The sequence below is a fragment of the Perissodus microlepis genome, chromosome 13 (assembly GCF_051167445.1).
Source record: "Perissodus microlepis isolate ML-2025 ecotype Zambia chromosome 13, ASM5116744v1, whole genome shotgun sequence".
Classification (NCBI taxonomy): Eukaryota; Metazoa; Chordata; class Actinopteri; order Cichliformes; family Cichlidae; genus Perissodus; species Perissodus microlepis.
This window is the reverse complement of record NC_140473.1, coordinates 33,695,194-33,718,001: the sequence shown is the minus strand read 5'-3', so window position 1 is coordinate 33,718,001 and position 22,808 is coordinate 33,695,194. Positions and strand designations below refer to the sequence as shown.

Below are 22,808 nucleotides of genomic sequence, written 5' to 3'. Positions count from 1 at the left end.
ATGATACAAAAAGTTAATATGTATCCATGTTGAAAGCAATAATTATAGTCTTTGTATTAAAGTCAGTCTTCAATTTTTAGTTAGAACTTTTAAAGATGAAGGGTGTGTAACAGCACAGCCACTCGGCTGTGACATGGGAACAGCACAGAAACCAAAGCTCCCGTGGTTATTAAAGCTCGCTAGCAGGACGGCGTTTAGCAGACTGATACTGTCAGCTGCAGGTAAGCATTTGTCCAGTGTTCAAGAGCAGAGATGCTAATGAGCTATCAAGCCTGTAAAGCAGGGTTTCCAGTGGTTTGTGCTGTGATTGGCTGTTTGCTAACCAGTCAAATGGTTTATGTGTTAATTTAGCAGAGCTGCACATGTGCCGCTGATGGGTATCCCGAATAAGCCTTAAAACCTCTTCAGCTGGGCTCTTTTCCCACCTAAAAGGAAAGGTTTGTAAAAAAAAAACATGAAAATGAGCTCAGTTTAAAGTGGCTCTAAAACCACATGTGTGTGTTGAAGGAACAGAAACAAATTTTATAGGGAGGCTGTAATATACTGTCAGGTGACTGTTTATTCTGATATGACCAACAACATAACAACCAACCACAGCAATGCGTCCCTCTGGCTGATCCAGCCTTTCCCAGTTAGTGGAATCAAATGAACTTATTTAGCAAACTGCATCAGTGTTATTTGGCTCCATGCTGGACACACATCCCCGCTGTGGTTGTGTCAGAAGGGTAAGAAACTGCCAAATCAAATGTGTGGACCTACCTTCTGCCAAGCCAGCAGCTGAATGATGCTTAAACTATGTCAGTGTTTCTGAACACTTGAGTTTTTTTATTTCTTTATACGTTTGGTGCCAATTCTCTAAATATTAGGTTTATGATGCTGATTTCTTAATCAGCATCATAATCTCTTAATCTATGACAGGATGACAGTACATGAAAGAGCCAAAGGAGGCAGCCTAAAGTAAAAGAGAACAGATGAGTAAAAGAAGAGAGAGACTCTACCTTCTTCCAGCTCCGACCAAAGCTCCCCTATGACATTTTCCACCAAAAACGTGCGACTCTGCCGGTTGCGCCGTACATGCTCCTTAGCTGCTTGTTAACAGAAAGAGAGTGTTCTGGTGAGTCTGATAAAGGCAGGAAGCGTTGCTATGAGAAGTTGTGGGGCTCATATACAGTGGAGTGTGAGACAAGCAGCAGCCTGAGATGAATCCATACTATGAGCAGGACTATAGTGTAATCTCTATAGAGATCTTTTCAGGAACAGTTTAATTAAAATGATTATTAAATGGGTCATTTGGTTGGCATACATACATACAGTCACTACAGAACATGATATACAACGTCATGCACAGAATCTAAGTGGAAAATGGATCTCTTCAGTCTTATTTATATAGATGCGAATCACAACAGTCACCTCAGGACACTTTAGCTTGTAAGTTAACGACCCTACAAGAATACAGAGAAAACCCAAACAATTGGACAACGTTCCACGAGCAAGCACTTTGTGGGAAGGCAAAACTCCCTTTTCGTCTGCAGATTAACTCTGTTTATGTATTTTCCATTATCACCACAGACGGTCTGTAGCGTGTTGGTGATGTCACCAACCCTGAACTACAGGTGCTGCATACCAGTGATTTTTGCATAATGGGGAGGTTAGGTCTTATCAACCAATCAGCATTTGCAGTCGCAAACTTGTTCCACTGCCAGCGACATGCAGTTGGGATCTGAAGTCCCACAGATGTGTCCATCCACACGTTTGGTTTGGAATGAGCCGGAAAGACGATAAAAGAATAAGATTTTTAACTCTCGCTTACACTCCAGCTTTTTATGTTATAACCAATAGCAGCACAAGTAAGAGTGGCAAACCAGCAGTAACACATACTTTGTCCACTGCCTCCAAATGACAACAGAAGACGGGCCCTGGAGCAGGGCGGCCACCCGAGCGCTCTCTCTGCTCGACCACACCTTTAGCTTTAGCAAACCGACTGCAGGGTCCTTTACAGGGGGCCTCCTCTGTGTTGTGTCATCTACTTAGCTTAGACCATTCAGCTTCCCTGATGTACAATTCATGGCAATCATCCAGGCACGTCACCGTGAATACTATATCACTCTGTGCCGGGTCCCGATCCGTCATGTGTGGACCAGTTTTGATGCACCGTGTTATGGGGTTCAAACAGTGTTTAGAGAAAACGTCACAGCTGTTCCGATAGTCCCACTAAAGACTTTTCTGTGGGCGAACATCCTCTTTTTCTCTGTTTACCTGAACTTTGTTTGCTGTTTTAGCTGTTTTTGTTTTTGTTGTTTCATGGTTGTTGAAATGGTTTTGTGGGGTTTTAGCTGAGATTCTGATGTTTCCATGGATACCACACATCTATGTTTAAATAACAGATCTGGCAGTACATCCTGTTAAACCAGCTGTTCTCCCTTTTACCCCCGGTAAGGGGAACGGAGGTGCAACAAGTTCATTGTTTATTGCTTAATTACTTTGTGTAGAACTGTAAAACTTATAGTTTAAGGTCCAAAGTTTATGCTTGTGCTTGTCTGTGGTGAGAGGCCGATCAAAGTTAAGTCTGTTAAGCTGAGGTTTAAGGCCTGGACAATTGTCAAACCTTTTGTTCTCCATGATGGAAAATTGCTGAAAATAAAAATGGTTATGACTTTAGCTCCTGATTCGATCAAGTCTCCAACGTCACTGAAATGCAGACAGATTCCGCTCACTTTATGTTTTCGCTCGTTGCCTTTTTCCCGACCCACTTGGGTTTAAATGCCTCAGTGTCTCTGTGTATCTGGCCTGTACCACTACACCTGCTGTCTTGGAATATCTGCCCCACTTCCTTCTTTCACACAATGGTATGATTCCAGTCTGCCTTTGCATGTGATTGGCTGCATGATGTGTCCATCAAAGTCTCACCCTAACCTGCATGGATTCTCAGCAGGGCTGAAGATTCAGCTCACACATAATAATTACATCGTGTGAAACCCCTGACCTAGAGCAATATTTAGGTGCCTTCCCAGCTCTGACAAATGTTTTTAACTGACTTTAGCAAGGACTGCCTAAAGTTAGCACATGAGTAGGTGTAAAGGCCAGCCAGCACACCTGACATCCATCACACTTTCCTGTTTTAGAAGGTGGCGTGGCCTGGAAGAGAGAGATGTGCAGCTGAAAAGCTGCTATAAAGAAAGACCATGTAAATAAAATCACTCATCCTGCAGCACTGTGTGGATGGGTCCTTTTTGTGCTACAAATGGGAAGAAACAGGACCAGGCTTGGGAATGAGGCTCATTTGACACAACCAGCTGGGGAAGAGGGGCGAGGTCAAAAAGACAAACTCTGAAACAGAGCCAGAGATCACAGTAATATAAATGTATGCTATGCTTAGAGAAGTACCTGCAGCATGCAGCTACTTCTCTAATAAAATGTTATTGTGAGTAGTAACAAACACTGAGGTTTAACAGGAAGCTTAGAGATTGTTCTGTGATTAGCTGAGACAGCTAATGATGCTTTTTAAGTAAAGGTTTAATTCCTGCGCCCTCCTGTGGTACTTAACCTGTTAACAGAGAGACTCAGTGCTATCTGAGTTCATCTTTCTAAAAACATTTAGTGTAAACTTTCATTTTTACCAGAGCAGGTCCCTTTGACGATGAAAATGTTCAGTCCAACTATAAAGAATTTTAATTACACATGATGCAGAGAGGGATGGACAATCAGTAGTTATGTACAAGAATCTCAGGCTAAATAATACCTGAAAGATCAATCCAAACCAATCAATATAGAAATAACATAAACATTACAAAACATTACAGATGTGTGATTTGGACTAAACCATGTGAGGAAGAATATGCTTCAGTGGGAATCCACATCCAAAGGAAACTGCAGTCTTTAATATTCTGACAGCTTATTTATTATGGACTCATGTGTGTACTGTGAGATGAGATGCATGCACTTGACTGTTCACAGGGACCCTCCAACAGAGTGTTGGACTAACGGACTCTCCTATCTCCAAGGAAAGCTCAGAAAATGACAGAACTGACACCCAAGTCTTTAAATCATCTTTACACTATTGTTTCTAATAATACTACTCTGAGACGTATTCACTGAGGAGTGACCGTCACCACTTACAGGACACTTTGTTAGGTAGATTTCTAATCAGCCATTCTCATGGCAGCATCTCATTGCATTTAGGCATGTCAACAGGGTTAATATTATTATTTATTTTTGTTGTTTGTACTGGGGGACCATTTCCAAGGCATCCAGTTACAGCTAGAAATATGTTCCCCAAATGCAGTGACACTCGTTTCCTGATGTATTCATTGTCACCTGAATTGTACAGTCTGTTGCAAAAACGCAAATTTCAAAGGTCCGTTTTCAATTGCTCTGAATCTTTGAAGCCCTGAGTGCTTTCTGCTGGAATATGACAAAACCAATGAATGGTTTCTCTACGATTACAAACTGTCATGGTCCCGACTCAGCATTGACTCAGCATTTTGTGTTTATTATTATTATGATCTTGTGTTCTAGTTCGTTCTGATCATGTTTTTGTGTTTTGATGCATGTCCCTCTGCTCTCTGTCTGTACCGTGTCTCTGAGTCCAGTCTGTGCATTTCCTGTTTTACTTTGAAGGTCTGTGTCTTATGTCAGTGTGTTCAGTTTTGTACTCTCCCTGTCTCATCTGTGTAATTAGTGTCAGCCGTGCCTCCCAGCTGTTTCCTCTTAGTCCTGTTCACCTCTTGTATTTAGTGTCTGCGTCGTCCCTCATTCGACTCTGTGTGTTCTGTTTGCCTGCCTGTTAGTTTATTTGCTTTGTTTAGTTGGTTTTCTGTTCAGTCTGCAATCTCCCAATAAAGCCGGGTGTTTTGAGTTCACATTTGCCTCCGTGAGTCCTGCTCACCATTCCCTCCTGCCTTCACACAGCTATGACACAAACTCTGTGATTTTTCTATTCATTTCTGTGTTTTATAGCATGCCTGCCTGTAGCCTAGGTCTGAGCTGCAGGCAGTGCCAGCACTCACACTCTTCTATTCTGAACTCATGCTTGTGTTGTACAGGCAGTGTACTGTTTAGCATTAACCCTACAAACTGAATGGAACATATGTTACTCTAAAGCTTTGATGATGCCTTTTAGGAAGTGAGGTGTTAGAGCGATATGATGATGCGTGCTCGATCATCCAGGTGAGGAAATCCCAGAACGCTGATTTTGTTCATCTGGACGTCGTCAGTGTCAGAAACATTTCATCACACATCCAAGACTGAGCCTGAGACTCAGCTGGATTCAAGTTTCCCCCCATTATACACAATAAACTAGCACTATTTACTTAACAATGAACAATGGCTTCAATTTTATAATGTAAACTGTCACCATTGAAACTGCCATCTTCAGACGAACAGAATCGGTTTTCTGGCACTGTGATACAAGCAGTATACATGCAGTGTACATGCAGTATACATGCAATGTATACAAGCAGTGTACATGCAGTATACATGCAGTATACATGCAGTATACAAGCAGTATACATGCAGTATACATGCAGTATACAAGCAGTATACATGCAGTGTACATGCAGTGTATACATGCAGTATACATGCAGTATACAAGCAGTGTACATGCAGTATACATGCAGTGTATACATGCAGTATACAAGCAGTATACATGCAGTATACATGCAGTGTATACATGCAGTATACATGCAGTATACCTGCAGTATACATGCAGTATACATGCAGTATACATGCAGTGTATACATGCAGTATACATGCAGTATACCTGCAGTATACATGCAGTATACATGCAGTATACATGCAGTATACCTGCAGTATACATGCAGTATACCTGCAGTATACATGCAGTATACATGCAGTATACATGCAGTATACCTGCAGTATACATGCAGTATACATGCAGTATACCTGCAGTATACATGCAGTATATTTGGTCTTGTGCACGTGTATAAAAGTGTTCTGCAAAGGTGCACAACTAGAGCAAACTCATTCGTATCCATGGATACACAAAAGAACCAACAATGCAAATGGAAACAAGCAAGGCCAAAATGACTCTTTGAATGTGTAGTTTGTCTTTATGCAGACTAACGATAGGACTGATAAACCTTGTAAGTCTTCTGTTTTGGTTGTGGTGATGAACACATGCTTTGCACCAAATAAAACTTAAATATGTGAGAAAGAAAGCTCAGAGAGCTCATTGCTGCTCATCAGTTTAACATTTTCACTTTGCATCATTGGCACACTGCTTGATAGACTAGAAATGATTCTGTCCTGATTTTAATGTGGAAGCATAGAAAACGGGCCACATGTTTAACTCGTTCACATTTTCCAGGCCTAATAAAACCATAACATAATTAAAGTCATTTTGCTCAGATGGGAGGTTGAAATTTCATGTAATTTCACTCCTAATTACTATTGCACAGATTTCGATTGCAAATGACATTCCTATGTTTTGGGTTAGTGGGGGCAACATGAGCAAGCATTTGGTGGTCTGGCCTTAGCCCGCGGGGCCCAGCCATGCTCAGCCCGAACGAGCCACATGGTTGTACCCCTTCACACAGGAGGGGCTGCAGGGGACCAGTGCACTGTGGACCAGGCAGCAGCTGAAGGTGGACGTATTGGTGGTCCAACCCCCAGTTGCTGAAACTGGTTTTAGATATATGTGACGTCCACTTTTTGGTGGGAGAGAGCCCAAACTGGTGTTTGAGGGCGAGAGACACTGGTCCCACCTGATGACTCGACTGTCTTACTGGTGTTGAGGTTTAAATTTATAATCTTAAATGCTTATATTGCTGATTATATTGCTTTATATAAGAAAGGCCTAACTCTGAGTACACTCTGTGCCAAAAGTGCTGACAGGAAACTGCATGCTTTTGCAGAAGCCCTGTAAGGTAACTGCAGTAGAAAGTGAAACCAACGAGGCTGTTTGATCGAAACTTAAAGTGTGGTGTGACGTAGAGAGCAAGTATATAAATACCTAGGCTTCTGTTTGTGCTTCAGACCTGGGGTTGTGTGTTTTGTGTTCAGGACCACTTCTGAGCTGTGTCTTTTTGGCCGTAAAGAATACAAAAGAACCGAACTTAATACTGGGGAACTTTAACACTAATGTGGAGGGGATGTGACTGCAGGGACTGACATGCTCAGCCGTGAAGCAGAGTGTTTTCTATCCAACATCCAAGATTCACCCTGACTTTCCCAACTTTCTGTTGCAGTTTGCATGGCTGACACGCATCTGCAACACTGCAAGGACACTGCCTCTGGACTGGCTGACCCTCTTCAAGAGGGTGTACCAGAGAGCGTGTTGCAACTTTTGGGCCTCAAGCTTCTCAGCCCCCTGGGAGGATGCATGCCAGAGAGCTGGAGAGGATCTATTAGTCAAACCTCAGATTCGAAAAGGAAAGGAGCCATTTCAGGCATCTAACCAGGATGCTTCCTGAGCACATCCTAGGTGAGATTTGCTGGGCATGTCCCACCAGGATGAGGCCTGGGAGCAAACCCAGGTCAGACTGGAACAATTACATCTCCTGGCTGGCTTTTGAACATCTTGGTGTCCCCCAGAGGAGCTAGAAAAGATGGTGGAGAGAGGGAGGTCTGGGCTCTGTTTAGACTGTTGCCCCCGTGACCTAGATACGTGACAGAAAATGTACGGATTGATGGATAATAAATCTAAAGAAGCTGATTAGTACAACACAATTCTCAGAGAAGAAGCAAAAATAAAGGGAAATGTGAAGACTCAAAAGAAATGAGTTGGTGTGCGTTTGAATCGTTTTTGAAAAGTTGTGTAATAATTACCTGGTGATGCTATAAAGAAAACAACATAAGGGAAAATGTTATGATGCCAGTAACAATGTTGCCATCGGAAATCAAACACTGAACATGACTGTGTGCATGTATGAATGAAAACATGCTCGTGGCTTCAGAATAATCTCTCATATCTGTTAATGAGACATACCTTGGCTCATCCCACTGCCCACATTGTCAGAGGGGCTGAAGCCATTCTGTGTGGTCTGGGTGCCCAGGTCCACCATCTGGTGGAGGCGGAGCTTGCGGCAATAGATTGATGCTGCTTCAGGTTCTAAGGCGATGATCAGCTGCTCAGGGTTTTCCCGGGATACCAGACCAGACTAGACAAGAGCAGAATATGCACAACACAATACACTTCAGCTTTAAAGGACAAGAAAAGGTTTCTTTTGTCTTTTCAGCTTCTTCTACTGTGTCCACATGTAGTATACACTGAGGTACTCCGTGTTTGCTGAATTATTAGTCACAACTGTACCTCACCTTTGACCCTGTGACAGGTGGGATAGGTTACAGCCCCCTGAGAAAATGGGGTTTTCTTTTTTAATCTACAAGCTCATCAGGTCTCTTATGCTTTGTCACAATTAAAATATTTACAATTAAAACCTTCCTCTTTTCAGTCTGACACTTTAACTGTTTCACAATTTAGCGTATATAGAAGTTTTTCTTCTGGTTATTCGTACATCACTACATCACTCATGAAGAGAGCTGCAACAATTAAAAATCCACTATTTGTTTTCACTGATCCCTAATAAACCCTTTATGGACTGGTCACTAGACAAGCATATGGATTTTTAAATAGAAAAACACACCATCAAGAATAAAAGTTTAAAAAACAAAAGCCAGAACACAAAGCTGGAACAAACACTCTGTGGAAACGTAACACTCTCTGATTTGCCTTTCATTAGCTTTAGCAGTAAGACCTGTAACAGCGTTAAAGGTTTAGCATAAACACCTCTCTGACAGACTCAGCTAACACCAACTTACAACAATATATTGACCAGAAAAAGAAAATACAGCCACCACCCCCACTAGGTAATGTAACTGATCAGTGGGGACCAGAGAGAAACAAAGTCATTGGCAATGTTCCCTCTAAGCTGCGCACTGCTGGCACGTCTCTGCGCACAGAAAATCTGCGTTGCGCACAAAAAAAATCTAACCTGAATTGAATTAAAATGAAATCTTTAACAATTCTGTTTTGCAGTGTTAGTCGGTGAGTGACCGGCTGCTCCCGTATGGGATCAGAACGATGCCACCTTATCCCATAGTCCAGCCAATAATGCGATTTACATTCCTATATACACAGCTAATTAACGTGGTTGACAGGCTCTGACAGCGTCCTTATGTGCCGACACCGGTGTTTTAGCGAGCAAAGCGGCGTGGCTGATGTGTCATGTTAATGACAGCGTGTACAACCATTGGAGATGTGAGCAGGACAGACGGAACAACTGACGGACAAAGTGTGGACTTTATACCAGTTTTGATTTTGTGTTGATCGGCCACGTAAAACCAGAGTTATGATAAAAATATCTGCAATGTTTGGTTTTCTTCCTGAATACTGTCGTTGTTTATATTTACTGCGGGAAGAAATGGTAAAAACGGCGTTTTATAAGGAAAACGCTCGAAAGCCTGTGAGCAAAAATAAACTCCACCCCCTGTCCCTTTCCTATTCGTCCAAAAAAGTACCATGTCGACCAATCAAAAAATGATGTGGCAACATGGCATCTAGTTGTTAAGAAACAGGGGGAAGTTTTAGGAGTGACGGCGGTGTTTTGAGATGTGAGAGATTTGAGACGTTTAGCTCAAATCTTGTGTAGTTAGTGTGTAGTTAGTGTGTAGTGTAGTCAATAGTTTTGTTGTGTGTGTGAGAACAATGAGGCGACTGCTGAATGTTACAGGTGTTACAGCAGTGATACATCTCCTGTTGTCAGGCCTGCAGGTATCAGGCTGTTGTTCTCCTTCATCTCATAGTGGACAGAAATTATTTTTTGGAGCGGCACAAATAATTTGTGTGGCATCAGATTTGATGCAGAACAGCTGATTGAAATGTTTATTTAAAAACGCCTTGGCTGCATTTAAAAAAATAGCTGCAAAAAACTTTGTTTGCCAAACTCAGTTACTTTTTTGAAGAAGTAACTACATAATTAATTGCCCAGCATTGGTCATTATTTACTGTATTTTGCAGACAGAGTTACAGACTCTCTAACAGACCACAGACTCATTATACAAGTCAGAGCTTTATAAAAAAAAATAAGAAAGTTGTGTTTTCAAAATTGGAGTTCAGGTTATTTTTACTTCCAGTAGTGTTAACATGCTGCACAGGTCAATGACTAGATTTTTTTTACATTTTCATTGTAAGTGGGATAAAGCAGTTAATTAAAAGTAGTCTAACATAAATGTAAATGCTGTAATTTGATTATTTTAAAAACATGTAACCTGGATGGATTGGATGCTGGCGTGACCACAGTGCACACGTCTGCTGTTGCTCACAGTGGTCCAAGTGTCCGCTCAGGGAGTTTGTGTGTTCGCTCAGACACGTGAAACATTAGAGGGAACATTGGTCATTGGTTTTTTGAAGAAGCAAAAGTTTCCTCCTGATTAATTTGATCATGCAGTAAATTTCTATATAGATTGACACATAAGCAGTTTTTTGGTTTCCAGTTCATCAGAGCAGTTTTCTTGGCAACGTATAAGGAAGTAAGGAGTATAAATGATGTATTTGCTTCCATGTCTAGCAAAGACATCATTTTAAATTGAATTCTCTTTCTAGTCCCTAAGAGGCACAGCTGGGTGAGGCTGGGATACCATAACTAAACCACGTGTCTTCACATATTCACTGCCAGAGCATTTGGACAGGCGAGCAGGACCATATAACACGGATACAGCTCGCAGCACAGTTGTTGCAGGCTGCTCACCCACACTTCAGAGAGGGCTGATGTGGTCTGGGTCTGGGACTTGCTGACTTTTAGCCCCTGTGGGACATGGCTGACATAGGTGGGAGTTGTCCCTCCTTACTGCGCCCTAGTTTGTGGTCTGGGATGGCTCAGTCCTCTTCTACGTGGGAGGTGGATCTGCTTGGTGTTGGGTGGTTTTTGGGCACCTGCAGCCCCGTTCATGCTGGGATGGCTGGCCTATGGCAGGGTGGGCTGCTCCTTGCCTCTGGTCTTCTAGGGCTCTTGATCTTTAGCCATGGTGCTTCATCTGGGCCTCCCTCTTCTTAGTCCTGGGGTGGACACGCAGTTGTCATTGTGATGTGTAGCCTCGGATCAGTACTCTATGGTCTCCTGGGTCCTGCGGCTCCTGGTTGTGTTATTGCAGCTTCTCACTCTCACTACAAGGATGTCAAAGACATCTACACAAACACTCACACATGTTTTTTGCACATTCTTTCCAGGTGCTGTTTGCTGTTGTATATATGCAGCCGTTGGCGACTCATTTCACTTTCTTATTAGTGCACCTATCTTGGAGTGGAGCTAAAGCAACTTCATGTATTTATAGACTATTTAATTGATCATCATCACTACCAGAGTACTTCAGTCTCAGACTGCAGTTGTACTTCTGGTTTTTAGGATTTTTAAAATTAGGGAGGCAGAGCTTCCAGTTTCCAGTTTGGATTAGTGAAACAGGCACACACTCAGCTTTAAAGCTTTCCTGTTAGTTAGTGCTGACTGACCACCTTAATGCTCCAATAGGCTTAGGCTGCTGGCAGGCTTCCCATCATACACTGAGCATTTTTCCTTCACTCACCTTTTTCGACACCACTATATTTAATCGTGAGTAAATATTAAACTCTTGCTCTTTTTCCCATAGGTCGCCTTTTGTCCTCACTCTCTCTGCTCTAGTTGTTTTATCCTCACCCCCAGCGGGTGCCTCAGTCTGGTTCTACTGGTGTTTCGTTCTTCTTATAGGGGAGTTTTCCTTCCCACGTTGTTAAACACTGACTTAGAGACTTAGAGCTTTTTATTGTCATTGTGCAGTTTCTTGCACAGCGAAATTGGGTAGCTGAACCACAAAGGTGCAAAAGTAAGAAGAGAAAACAAAATACAATGAGGGGAAAAAATAATATAAATAAAATAAAAAGGTGGATGGAACATTGTTTGATTATCTCTCTAACAATATGCCAAACTTTAAATACAGAGGTCATTGAGGTGCCTCTAACATTTACGTTCCCTGATGGATGCATCAGAAAAACGTAGGATGAGCACTTGTTAGTATCTTGCCCGAGATATTTGGCATGCAGACTGGGATCAAACCACTAACCTTCTGGTTAGTAGGTGACCTGCTCTACCACCTGAGCTACAGCCATACAACAGGTTTGGCAGTCAGAGACAAACATGATGCCGTGGTATCAACAAAGACTCTTACAGATCTTGTAAATGTCACCTGAAACAAATTTAATACCAAAAGTCTGCTTTGTAAGAATTTTCATTTAGTAGTTTGAACAGTTAAGACTTGTTTCAACCAAGCAGTTTGTTGTTAAACTTCCATTTTCATCTTCAGGGTTTCCAACAATGTGTTTCAAGTCTGACTTGAGCTAATTTATCATCTAAGCATAACATTAAGAAGATGTTTTTACAGATACAAAGCCTGAAACACTGGTTTTATAAAACATGGTCTCAACAATGCATTCAGACGTTATCTAAATGTGCAGAGGGGTGGAAACAGCAGCATTGTCTCCTACAAGAAGTTTTCTCTGAACTGATCTGAGACTGAAATGTAAAAGAGTTTGATTCAATTTAACCTCCTAAGACCTGAACTCTTCCACGGCAGCATTTTTAATTTCTCTTTGATCTTTGGGCTGATTGGGACCCGATGAATGTAAAAACAAAGAATTACCAGATATTTTTTTTTTTTACATTATTTTAGTTTTTCTGAAAAATCAGAGCCACATATGAGGATATTTGTTTAAAATTTTGATAGAACAGTAGCAGGATAATGTCCTCGTAAGTGGATATCAGGCCCTTATAGAGCAAAATTGAGTATTTTGGTCTAAATAACCCAAAATGTGATGTCCACATATGTGGACGCAGGTCCTAGGAGGTTAATTCAATTCTATTCAGTTGTATTCATATAGTACCAAATCACAACAGCAGTCGCCTCAAAGTGCTTTGAACTGTAATGGTGAGATCCTGCAATAACATAGCAATCAAATGACTCTCTTTGAATAAGCAGTTGGCAACAGTGGGAAGGAAAAACTCTCTTTTAACAGGAAGAAACCTCCAACCAACAAGGAAGAGGCTCCCATCAGCCCCAGCTGGTGGCTGTGATTAGAGACAACTACAGACATGCTGCAGGAGAGAGCCACAGATGAATAATAATGATGATTAGATGTAGAGCAATGTAATTAAATGCAGAGTGGTGTATAAGAACATAATTAGTGAAAAAGCCAAGTGAACAAGAAGCTCCTGGGATCATGAGAAGCCGACTGCAGTTGATTAAAGCACAACTAAGGCAGGGTTCACGTCATCCATGCCCAACTGTGTGCTTTGCTTTGAAGCAAAAGATGTTTTCCCAACAAAAATCTCTGCAAGTGCAGGAATTTGTAGATCCTGACTTTGTAGGCAGATTTTCCAGTATCCTCAGGAAATGTTCACGTCCTTTCTGATCGTTGTCTCATGTAGTCGCTGTTGTCCTTGCTCAGTGAAGTATCTACTTATTAACCCATCATGTATTAATATAAATTGGAGTAATGTGCGATACGTCTTTAAGATCTGAATTCTTAATTCTTTTGCACAAATAATCTCAGATTTGATGATAAATCTACAAACATCATTTTTCCAGTCTGTATATTTGACACAGGCTGTTAACGTCACATAGTTCCCTGTTTGGTGACTTTATATGTGGAGGTCACACCTAAAGAAGCTGGAACCATCTGTATTGTTGGTGCAAAGTCATATCCCGGCAATTTGGCCTCATCCTGTAGGTTAGAGGTTTTTGTTTCCTTAGTCGTATTTTAAGGGGCAGAGTTACCCATCGAATGAATGCCTTTCTTTGTATTGGTTTATCTACTGTAGAAAGTTCAATGTTCTTTCACTTGGCTTCATAATAAGGCTACAACATACGAGAGGCCAATAAGAGTAGTAAACCCTAACAAAGGCGGAGCCCAGCCCCCCTCTCTCCTCAGGCAGACAGAGAATTTCACCCTCGGTTTCTTGTTATTCCAAATGAATCATGAGATATTTTTAATTCAGTATCCATATTATTGTATCTCTTGCATTATCTGAGCACATTCATTTGAACTGATTTAATTCCATAGGGAGTCTTCTGTAATTGCCTTACTGATACAACTATAATTAGCATCATAGAGCTTGGTTAGTCTCTAACCAGTTTTCTTCCCAATTATTTAATTTGTGATGATTACCAGCTGACTTGTATTTTGAAAAATGATCATCTCTACAATAGAGAGTAAATGTTCCCCCACAGACTGGTACCGTTCCAGTGGTAGCCCGTCTACCTCAGCAGGATCACTAATAAGACCTCATCCTACCAATGCCGAGGGACTGAATGCCAATGAGGTTAAAAAGTCATTAATTATGTGTTTGGTGTCCTGCGCTTGTTGGGAGTAAAGGAATCTATAATACTGTTTTCTTTAGATATGATCCAGGTTGTAGCTGTTTGTTTTCATGGATCTTTAATCTCGTGAATATTATTTTCTAAGCTAGCAGTTATGATGCTTTTGGGCCTGCCTCCTAATACCGTTGCTTTATAAACCTCATTTTATTTGACCTGTTTGTTGTTTTCTTTTCCTGATTTCTTGTATAATAGAATGATTTTTCTGAACTATATGCTCTTATTCTAAATCTTTAAGCTTTGCCTTTAACTGTGTTAGCTCTTGATCTCTAAACTTTTTGCAGCGTGCTACAATAGGGAAGGAATAACCTCGCCATTGTCATTTTCCAACAAAGTTGGTCCAGGTACTTTTTTAGTACCAGGTGTGCTGGGGTTTCAAGCAATCCGAGCAGGTACTAAAATGTGACGTAGTTAGACTGCATGCCACTGATTGGCTGGTCAGCCGTGTCACTAGATGAGTCATGAGAGCGTCTTATTCACAAAAATCAAAAACAGCATTTTTGAAACGCAGCAATGGGAGAAATGGCTACAAAAAAAAGGCCGTGGTCCCTGAGTCTGACGACCGAGGAGCAGGTATATTCTTGCCTCAATGTCCACCATTTTTGTGGCGCTTGTGTCACATATGAATTACATTGGAGGGTCACTCACTCGCTCCTGAGAATCTGCCCCTGGTTGGGTGCCAGGGCGGGGCCTCTGTAACCCTGTCCCAGGTAAACTGGTCCTCTGGTTTTGTCATCCAAGTATTCTGACTGCTCTTAGTCATCCCCTCACACAGGACCTTTTACCTACCAGGCAAGATGTGAATTTTCTTAGACATCTTCTGTTGGGTTGAAATTGTTAAATGTTGTCATTGTAGTACTTAAATTTGTAAACCTTGTTTTAACCTGTATGTTTAGAGATTTTTCTGTTCCTTCCCTACATCTAGGTGGGGGACGCAATAGCTATAGTGTTTAACTGCAGGCACATCCTACATGAAGGTTCTGCTTTCTTATTAAGTGAGGATGTTTACTTCTTGCCATTTATGACCTCACCTGTGCTTGTGTATGGTTAGACCGTTAGAGGGGTTAAGCCATACACAGGGTGAGGGAAGATGACCCTTTGTGATCAGCAGGAAATCACACAAAAACACCCACATCCACACACAGACACAAACGCATGCTTCTACATGCATACAAACACACACTCAGTGCCTTAGTTTTATGACGCACCACAGGGGGGTTTTTACAATGTGTGTTTGTGAAACTGTGTGTCACAGAATAAAAGGCTGCAGGGAAAGATGGTTCTTTGGAATGGTCTGAGACCGAGGGCAGAGGCGCTGCAAACAGGCTCCCCTTGCTAGCAAGTTAAAACCAGTTGAGCTGTTTGTTTTGCTTTCTTCATGGGTGATAAGTCTCTGAACTAGCGGGCCTGCTGAAGCGCCCCACATAGCAAGGAGGTCTGGCCCAGATCTGGTATCAAGCAGGCACTGCTGGCTGACTTCTGGCATGATAAGACGTATGTCATCCAGATATGGGCCAGGCCTGGCATAGATGGTACTGTCTATGTGATGGCATGCCATATCTGGGCCAATTGTGGTTTAGTTTATGTGGCCCAGGCCCATAAAAAACAGGTCGTCCCTGGATCCGGCATCAAGCTGGCACTTCTGACTGACCGGTGTCATGGCAGGGTGTATGTCAACCAGATGTGGGTCAGGTCTGGCAACGATGCACTATTTACGTTCCTATTTTCCTATTTTAGTTAGAAGACCTAAATGCCATGTTGCAATACTGCTATGGTAGCCAATGTTTCAAATGCAGGTTTGACAGATTTGTCAGTGTACACTTTATCCAAAACCTAGTGACAGTTTACTCATCTTTGCCAGTGGGAGGCTGTAGCTCAGGAGGTAGAGCAGGTCACCGACTGATCGGAAGGTTAGTGGTTCGATCCCTGACTCCTCCACGCTGCATGTCAGGAGTGTGAATGTGCATGAATGTAGTTAGGAAGCACTCAATTTAGAGAAAATTATTATGTGACTGGGTGAATGTGGCATTTTGTACTGAGCACTTTGAGTAATCTGGGACACTAGAAAAGTGCTATATAAGAGTCAGTCCAATCACTGTCTGAACAGAGTTTCGTCATGTTACTTTTGCACTGTTAGCATGTTTTGGCACATGTTGTTATTACATGGCTTGATTAAGCTACACATTAGGCTGACATCTGGGGCCAGAGCTGAAACTGGTCTGGGCCAGCACAGGGTCAGGGTGTCTGCAACTGGCCCGTGGCTGCACACAACTTACACATGGGCCACATACCGCAAAGAATGACGGCCCTTTGGTGGCCCAGATCAGGTTTGCCAGAGGTAATCCACACATGGGCCAGCACAGGACCACCAGCGTGTCTGCAACTGGCCTTGTGCTGGCCCATGTGTGGGCCACATCTGGCAAACCAGATCTGGGCCACCAAAGGGCCGTCATTCTTTGCGGTATGTGGGCCATGTGTAAGCACATTGTTTGGGCCAGATCTGGGCCATACCAATTTTGCTATGTGGGGCAGACCCAACATCTTCTAAGTGAGGTGTTTTTGCCATGTCCAGCTGGCAGGAGGATTTTTATAGATTTGGGACAGGTTAGAGTGATTATATCTCTGGAGTGACCTCAGTGTACCCCCAAGAAGAGCTCCAGGAAGTGGCCAAGCAGAGGGAGGTCTGGGTATCTGTGATTAGATTTTAGCCCTTGTGACTGGGAACCCAGATAAGCAGCAGAACATGTATGGATTTACAGGTATGGACACAACGACACTCAACAGTACTTCCACTTAATGTTAAAATCACCACCACATTTGTGGGTGAGTGGGGGAGGAGTCTACCTTGTAAGCAGCTTCCCTCATGAACTGCTTTGCAGGCATTTTCCAGATGGCAGGAACTGTGATCACCCATCTGACATCACTGTTGTCAAACTCGCCGCCTGTCTGATCACTCAGCTCCTGTTGAAAGAACATTTAAACGCGCCATTTAATCCTTATGCATTTCAGGTTTAACTGTGAGTTCATGCCACCAGTCAGAGCCTCTGAGCTCAGAAGCAGTCATCTCTCTCTGATTGGTCCACTGTGCATGCTTTATCACTGTAGTACCCTTTAATTCATAATGTCACAAGTTTGTGAAGTGTTTATGAATGGGCTTCAGGCTTCAGGCTAAAGCTCAGTGCGTGCCCAACAGAATTACTAACATATAAAGCTTTGACACTAAAATGCATAAAATTCAGAATGAGAAAATAAAATAGGCTTTAAAGGATTTGCTAATCAATGCATTTTGCTTTGATTTAAATTCTACACATCTCCCAATGTTTGTCAACAGAAGCTTAATCAAAGGAGAAAATATTACTTTGCATGAGTAAGAGAACAGAAAACATGTGTTACCTTCAGTGCTTGTTCCTTAAAGAAAGCCAAAGCATAGGCAAAGATGTCCAGAGCTTTGACACGCTTCCCATTAGCTGCATGGAGGTCAGTGTTGATGGACAGGTTCTGATTGCAGAGAGAAGACATCACAGTCAATATATCACTGCTAGTTTCTTTTCTATTCCCTTTGTGGATTGTCCACACACGTCTACTACCACGCCACACTGTACAATCTACTCCATACATTCTTAACAACCTCTCATCCATGACCAATTTAGACTTATCAGTTATTGTAACACGCATGAGTCACGGGTAAACATCTAAATTTGACAAAAACAGCTGGGGTAAAAAAGTGTCTGTCTGTGAAGTGACACCAACTATTCTGACACTGAAGGACTCACAGCCATTGGATGCACTCAGTTTCATAATGTATGTAAAAAAAAAGGTCTCTATCAGATGCAACAGCATGTTTCAAGTAGCCACATATTTAAGCTCATGGTGGGCTGAATGGCAGTGGTCTTTTTTCCGATTGTCAAACTTCACATGGCTCACGTCTGTACCTGTACTTGCTGGAAAAAAAAATAGAAAGTGAAACATTTTTACATATCCGTATAAGGCCTATAACTCAGAAAACTCCTCATTATAATAACATTGTACAAAAAACAAGCTGATTATGAGAGACTCAGATGGAGGGACTCCCTGAATTTCCACGTAATGATCCTTTTACTTCACTAACTGTTGACTGTGGTAGAAAAGTGTGTTGTAATTATGAGCAGTAACGGGCTCTGAGCCAAAAGCCATTGGCAGAAATAAAGTGCACAGAAAACATATTTGCCCCCTGGTTATTTCTTTATTTTTGCATTTCTCACACTATGTTAGACACGTTAGCCGTTGATGTTAACGCAATTTAGTATCCAGTATACAGAACAGTTTTCTGTGAAAAACAAAGTGAAGGTGCTCCCAACTAATTTGAACCTTTGGCTTCTATAATATGTGGTTCTATAGGGCTTTGGAGTTGACGTAAAGCCGCAATGCATTGTGGGAGTGCGGCACTATTTTAGCAGGCCACGAATCAAAACAAACACAGATTTCAGCACAAGACCCCTGCTTGGTTTCGCTGGCGTGCAGGGAGAGTCGCAGCTTCAGTGATGCATGCTGTACTTGCTACAAGTTTGGACACACCAGCCCAAAGTGTTGTGAATCGTGTGTGTAACCTCGAAAAGTCTGTGTCTACTGTGCAAACAAGATGGGGCGTTACACATGAAGAGGACGCACAAAAGGCCTACACCGAGACAATGGCAGCAAAGTTTATGCGGTTTTTTAGTGAACACAAATTTTCCAGAACTCAGAGCATCTCCAGACGGACTCACAATGTGTGACTGTTGTGGGAAGATGTATCTGGAGATTAACTGTCCTTTTAAACACTAAACGGACAGCATAAAGCAGGCATTGGCTGCACAGGACACAGACTTCTGCCTTCGGCCACAAAGAGAGTTTGCTGTGATACGCATCTTCCCTGATGTGGATTTCTGGGAACCGTGTTTGAAGAAAGCACAAGACTTCTTCCAAAAAGTGTGTCCTCCTGAACTAGTGGGAAAATATTTCTCAAAAAAAGGGCTGCTCTAAATAACCAATAGTGTTTTATTTTGTGGGTCACGATTGATGCCAGCTGTGCGTAGCCATGTTAATAGTTTGCATTTCATGTGTATGTACTTCTGTACATCTGAACAAGTCGTGAATAAAAAAACAAAAAACATATGTCCTTTCCGTTTTATTGAAGACACTTCATAGAAAGTTACATGGGTTACAATGAACTGTACAAACAACACAGCATTTTTAAGAATATTTAACAAGAGCAAGTTTCATTTCACCGAGGTTTGACAACCACACTTGGGCACATATTTACCAAAATGCAGCAAGTCTTAACTATCTTATCCAGCAGTACACCAACAGAAATCTATGGTAGAGAAGTCCATATCAGCTCGTCTCACCGCTGCTATCCAGGCCTGACGTCTTCTTTTGGTAATATCCGATACATGAGATGCCTGACGTTGCTTCTAGAAGGGGAAACGATAAAAAGAGAGCCCATTTTCCAACTTATTCCCTTCCCGATTGTGCGATCTAACACTACAACCAACAACACGCCAAGTACGAACCATGGCTCACATTATCCGTGTGCTTTCACCCTTTGTTTGGCATGCTCAAATGGCCCCTTGACCAAAACTCCTGGCCACGCCCCCTCCCGTGACATCAGGCTCCAAAGCCCTATTGCGTGCTGCGTACATAACCTAATGCCAGCTAGATCAATATTAAAATGTATAATATTGTTAAAGTCACTAAAATGGCGCCTGAAGCCTGTTGAGACGTGAGCTCTATGTCTGCTTGTGAAACTCAGAAATTCAGTAGAGCTGATATGTAGCTATATTAAATACTCACATAAGTATTTTAAATGAGTAGAAATGTTTTAAATGAATGAAGGTGTGTCTTTGACTGTTACTGTATGACTTACTTTCAGACTAGTTGATCATAGGGGATAGACATAGGGGATTTCTGTGGATTTCTCCTGTTTCTTTCCTTGTTTTTACTTCTGTTGATTCTCCTGATTCTTTTCCAGTTGCTGACCAAACACAAAACCATCCACTGAAGTGCACCATACTTCTCAGCTGACTGGCAAGTTAGGGATTCATAGTTTTCGAGATTAGCTTCTGATTCTGATCTTTTCCATATCTCTCGAGGAATACTGGATTTAGGTGAGGAGCGTTCTGCAGCAACTACTGGAAAATCGTTATATGTGAAAGCAGAAAAATGTAAGTTTCATGCCACCACTGTCTCATTCATGGGTCACATTTTGGCCAGGGGGCAGGTGACGTCCCAGACTCTCGAAAACAGCTCCAGCGTTTTCTAGTGTTTGCCAATTCCCACAGGTAATTCATAAGAAACTACAGCCAAGTCGCCGCTCCGCTCCCTTGGTTCGCTTCACCCAAGGTACCGTTCACCCGGTCCTCCCACCACCTGGTTGGTGTAGGGGCATACTGTCTCACAGGTCTGATCCCCAAGGCAAACTCCAGCCGAGCGCCTTTTTCTCCCACCGCAGAACAAAATTATGATGTGGGAAATATCCATTGGGTTATCCCCCACATCAATGGATGTGGGGGATGGATGTGCAGAGTGGGCCCAATGGATAACCGCTGTTATCTATTGGGCCCATTGGGTTATCCAAGGTTCGTGTGCCACCCAGGAGTGAGAAGGACAATACTTTTCTCAGACAGCATTTCTGGTGGCCATCCCTAAACCAAGATGTGAGAGAGTCTGTTGCCATTTGTCCTGCCTGCGCCTGTAACGAGTCCTCCACCAAGCACCTCAGGCCTACTCCACCCATTAACCACACCAATCCAGGGCACATGCGCACGCAGCGACCAGCAGTGAGCGAGAGCTTGGCATCCTGAGTTTTTAAGTTTTTAAGTTCGTATCGTTTCTTTTCGTTTCTATTGCTGGCATGTGTTTTGGTTGAAGGAAGTGACAGTTTTCTTACAAAGTGACGCTCCACAACAGTGAGAACGTCATGGATTCTTTTTTCTTCATTGTGGTTGGATTTCTACTGTGCTGGCTTGTTTTTCCGATGATATGGGCAAGGCCGTGAGTCAGCTGAGGATTGTTTACTCCCGCGACGAACTGTTAGAACTTAACTTACCGTATGATGGTAAGGACCTCACCTCATGTATGCCGGATTTTATACATAGAGACTCTAACAGAACGAGTGAGAAGAGGAAGAGGAAAAGAGGGAGACGTGGAGGTGTTAAATTGCGTCTGAGGAGACAACAGGTCAGTCGGTTTCCCCTGCCGTCTGTTATCCTTGGAAATGTTCAGTCTCTTAGGAACAAGCTGGATGAACTCCAGGGAAACGTCAGGTTCCAGAAAGACTTCAGGGACAGCTGAGTAATGGCTTTTTCCGAGACATGGCCAACGGAGTGCAGAAGCTGCAGGCGCTCTCTCCTGACGCCCAAACTTTATAATGGGGGACTTTAACCATGTCTCTCTTAAATCAACTTTGGGCAATCTGTATCAATATGTATCCTGTCCTACCAGACGGGATAAAATGTTGGACCTTTGTTACGGATCGGTGAAGAATGCTTATAAATCCCTCCCGCTTCCTCCTCTGGGATCTTCTGACCATAACTGTGTGCATCTCCTGCCCATCCATAAAACTGTCTTAAAACAGGAGAAGACAAAGACTAAGGATGTTGACATATGGTCAGAAGAATCTGTGCTTACCTTGCAGGAATGTTTTAAGTGTACAGATTGGGAAGTTTTTTTTCAGTCTTGTGGAGATGATCTCGACACTTTGGTGGATGTCACTAGCTCAGTATTTTGTAAAGACATGATTATACCCCGTAAGCGCGTTAAAGTCTACGCTAACAATAAGCCATGGGTCGCTAAAAGCGTCAAATCCTGTTTAAGGAAAAAGAGACAGGCCTTTAAAGAGGGGGCTGTTACTGATTTTCAGACAGCCACCAAGGACCTGAAAATCGAGATCTTGAAAGCAAAACAGAGCTACAAAAACCTTCTGGAAAGCAAATGTGCTGCAAAAAATTTTGGGTCTGCCTGGACTTGTATGAAAACCATAGCAGGGTTTCAAAATCCCCAGAGCAGCAGTCAGATCATTTTAGATGGTTTTAATTCAGACAGAGATTTTCAAATGCTTTAAATATGTTTTATGCTCGTTTTAGTTCTGATTTCAGCGAGGATATTTCTGAACTGAAACAGAAACTGAGAGATACTCAGCACTTTATCATTGAACTCAGCGATGTCAAAAAGGCCTTTCATACAGTCAATGTGAACAAGAGCCAGGGTCCTGATAATATTAGTGGCCGCCTAATTAAATCTTGTGCTGACGAACTCAGTCCTATATTTCAGGTTATTTTAAATCAATCCTTGCAAACACAACATGTGCCCTCTCTTTGGAAAGAAGCAGTCGTGGTTCCTGTCCCTAAATCTAGTCGTCCAACAATTCTAAACGACTTCAGGCCTGTTGCCTCACTTCAGTTGTCATGAAAGTCTTTGAAAAAATCATCAGA

At 42.4% G+C, this 22,808-nt stretch overlaps 1 protein-coding gene across 4 annotated transcripts in view; it reads right to left on the bottom strand.

Annotated features, from left to right (window-relative positions):
• The window catches only part of hspa12a (heat shock protein family A (Hsp70) member 12A), a 74,969-nt gene that overhangs the window by 8,423 nt on the left and 43,738 nt on the right, over positions 1 to 22,808 (bottom strand). For 2 of the 4 annotated variants that reach the window (XM_084949605.1, XM_084949608.1), the window contains exons 5-8: positions 17,755 to 17,859; positions 17,206 to 17,322; positions 7,946 to 8,117; positions 999 to 1,088 (exon numbers count right to left, since the gene is read on the bottom strand). In XM_084949605.1, coding sequence (XP_084805731.1) covers positions 999 to 1,088; positions 7,946 to 8,117; positions 17,206 to 17,322; positions 17,755 to 17,859 — 484 coding nt within the window. The remainder of the gene's footprint in view (positions 1 to 998; positions 1,089 to 7,945; positions 8,118 to 17,205; positions 17,323 to 17,754; positions 17,860 to 22,808) is intronic. The other 2 variants (XM_084949607.1, XM_084949609.1) reach the window with 1 other exon arrangement.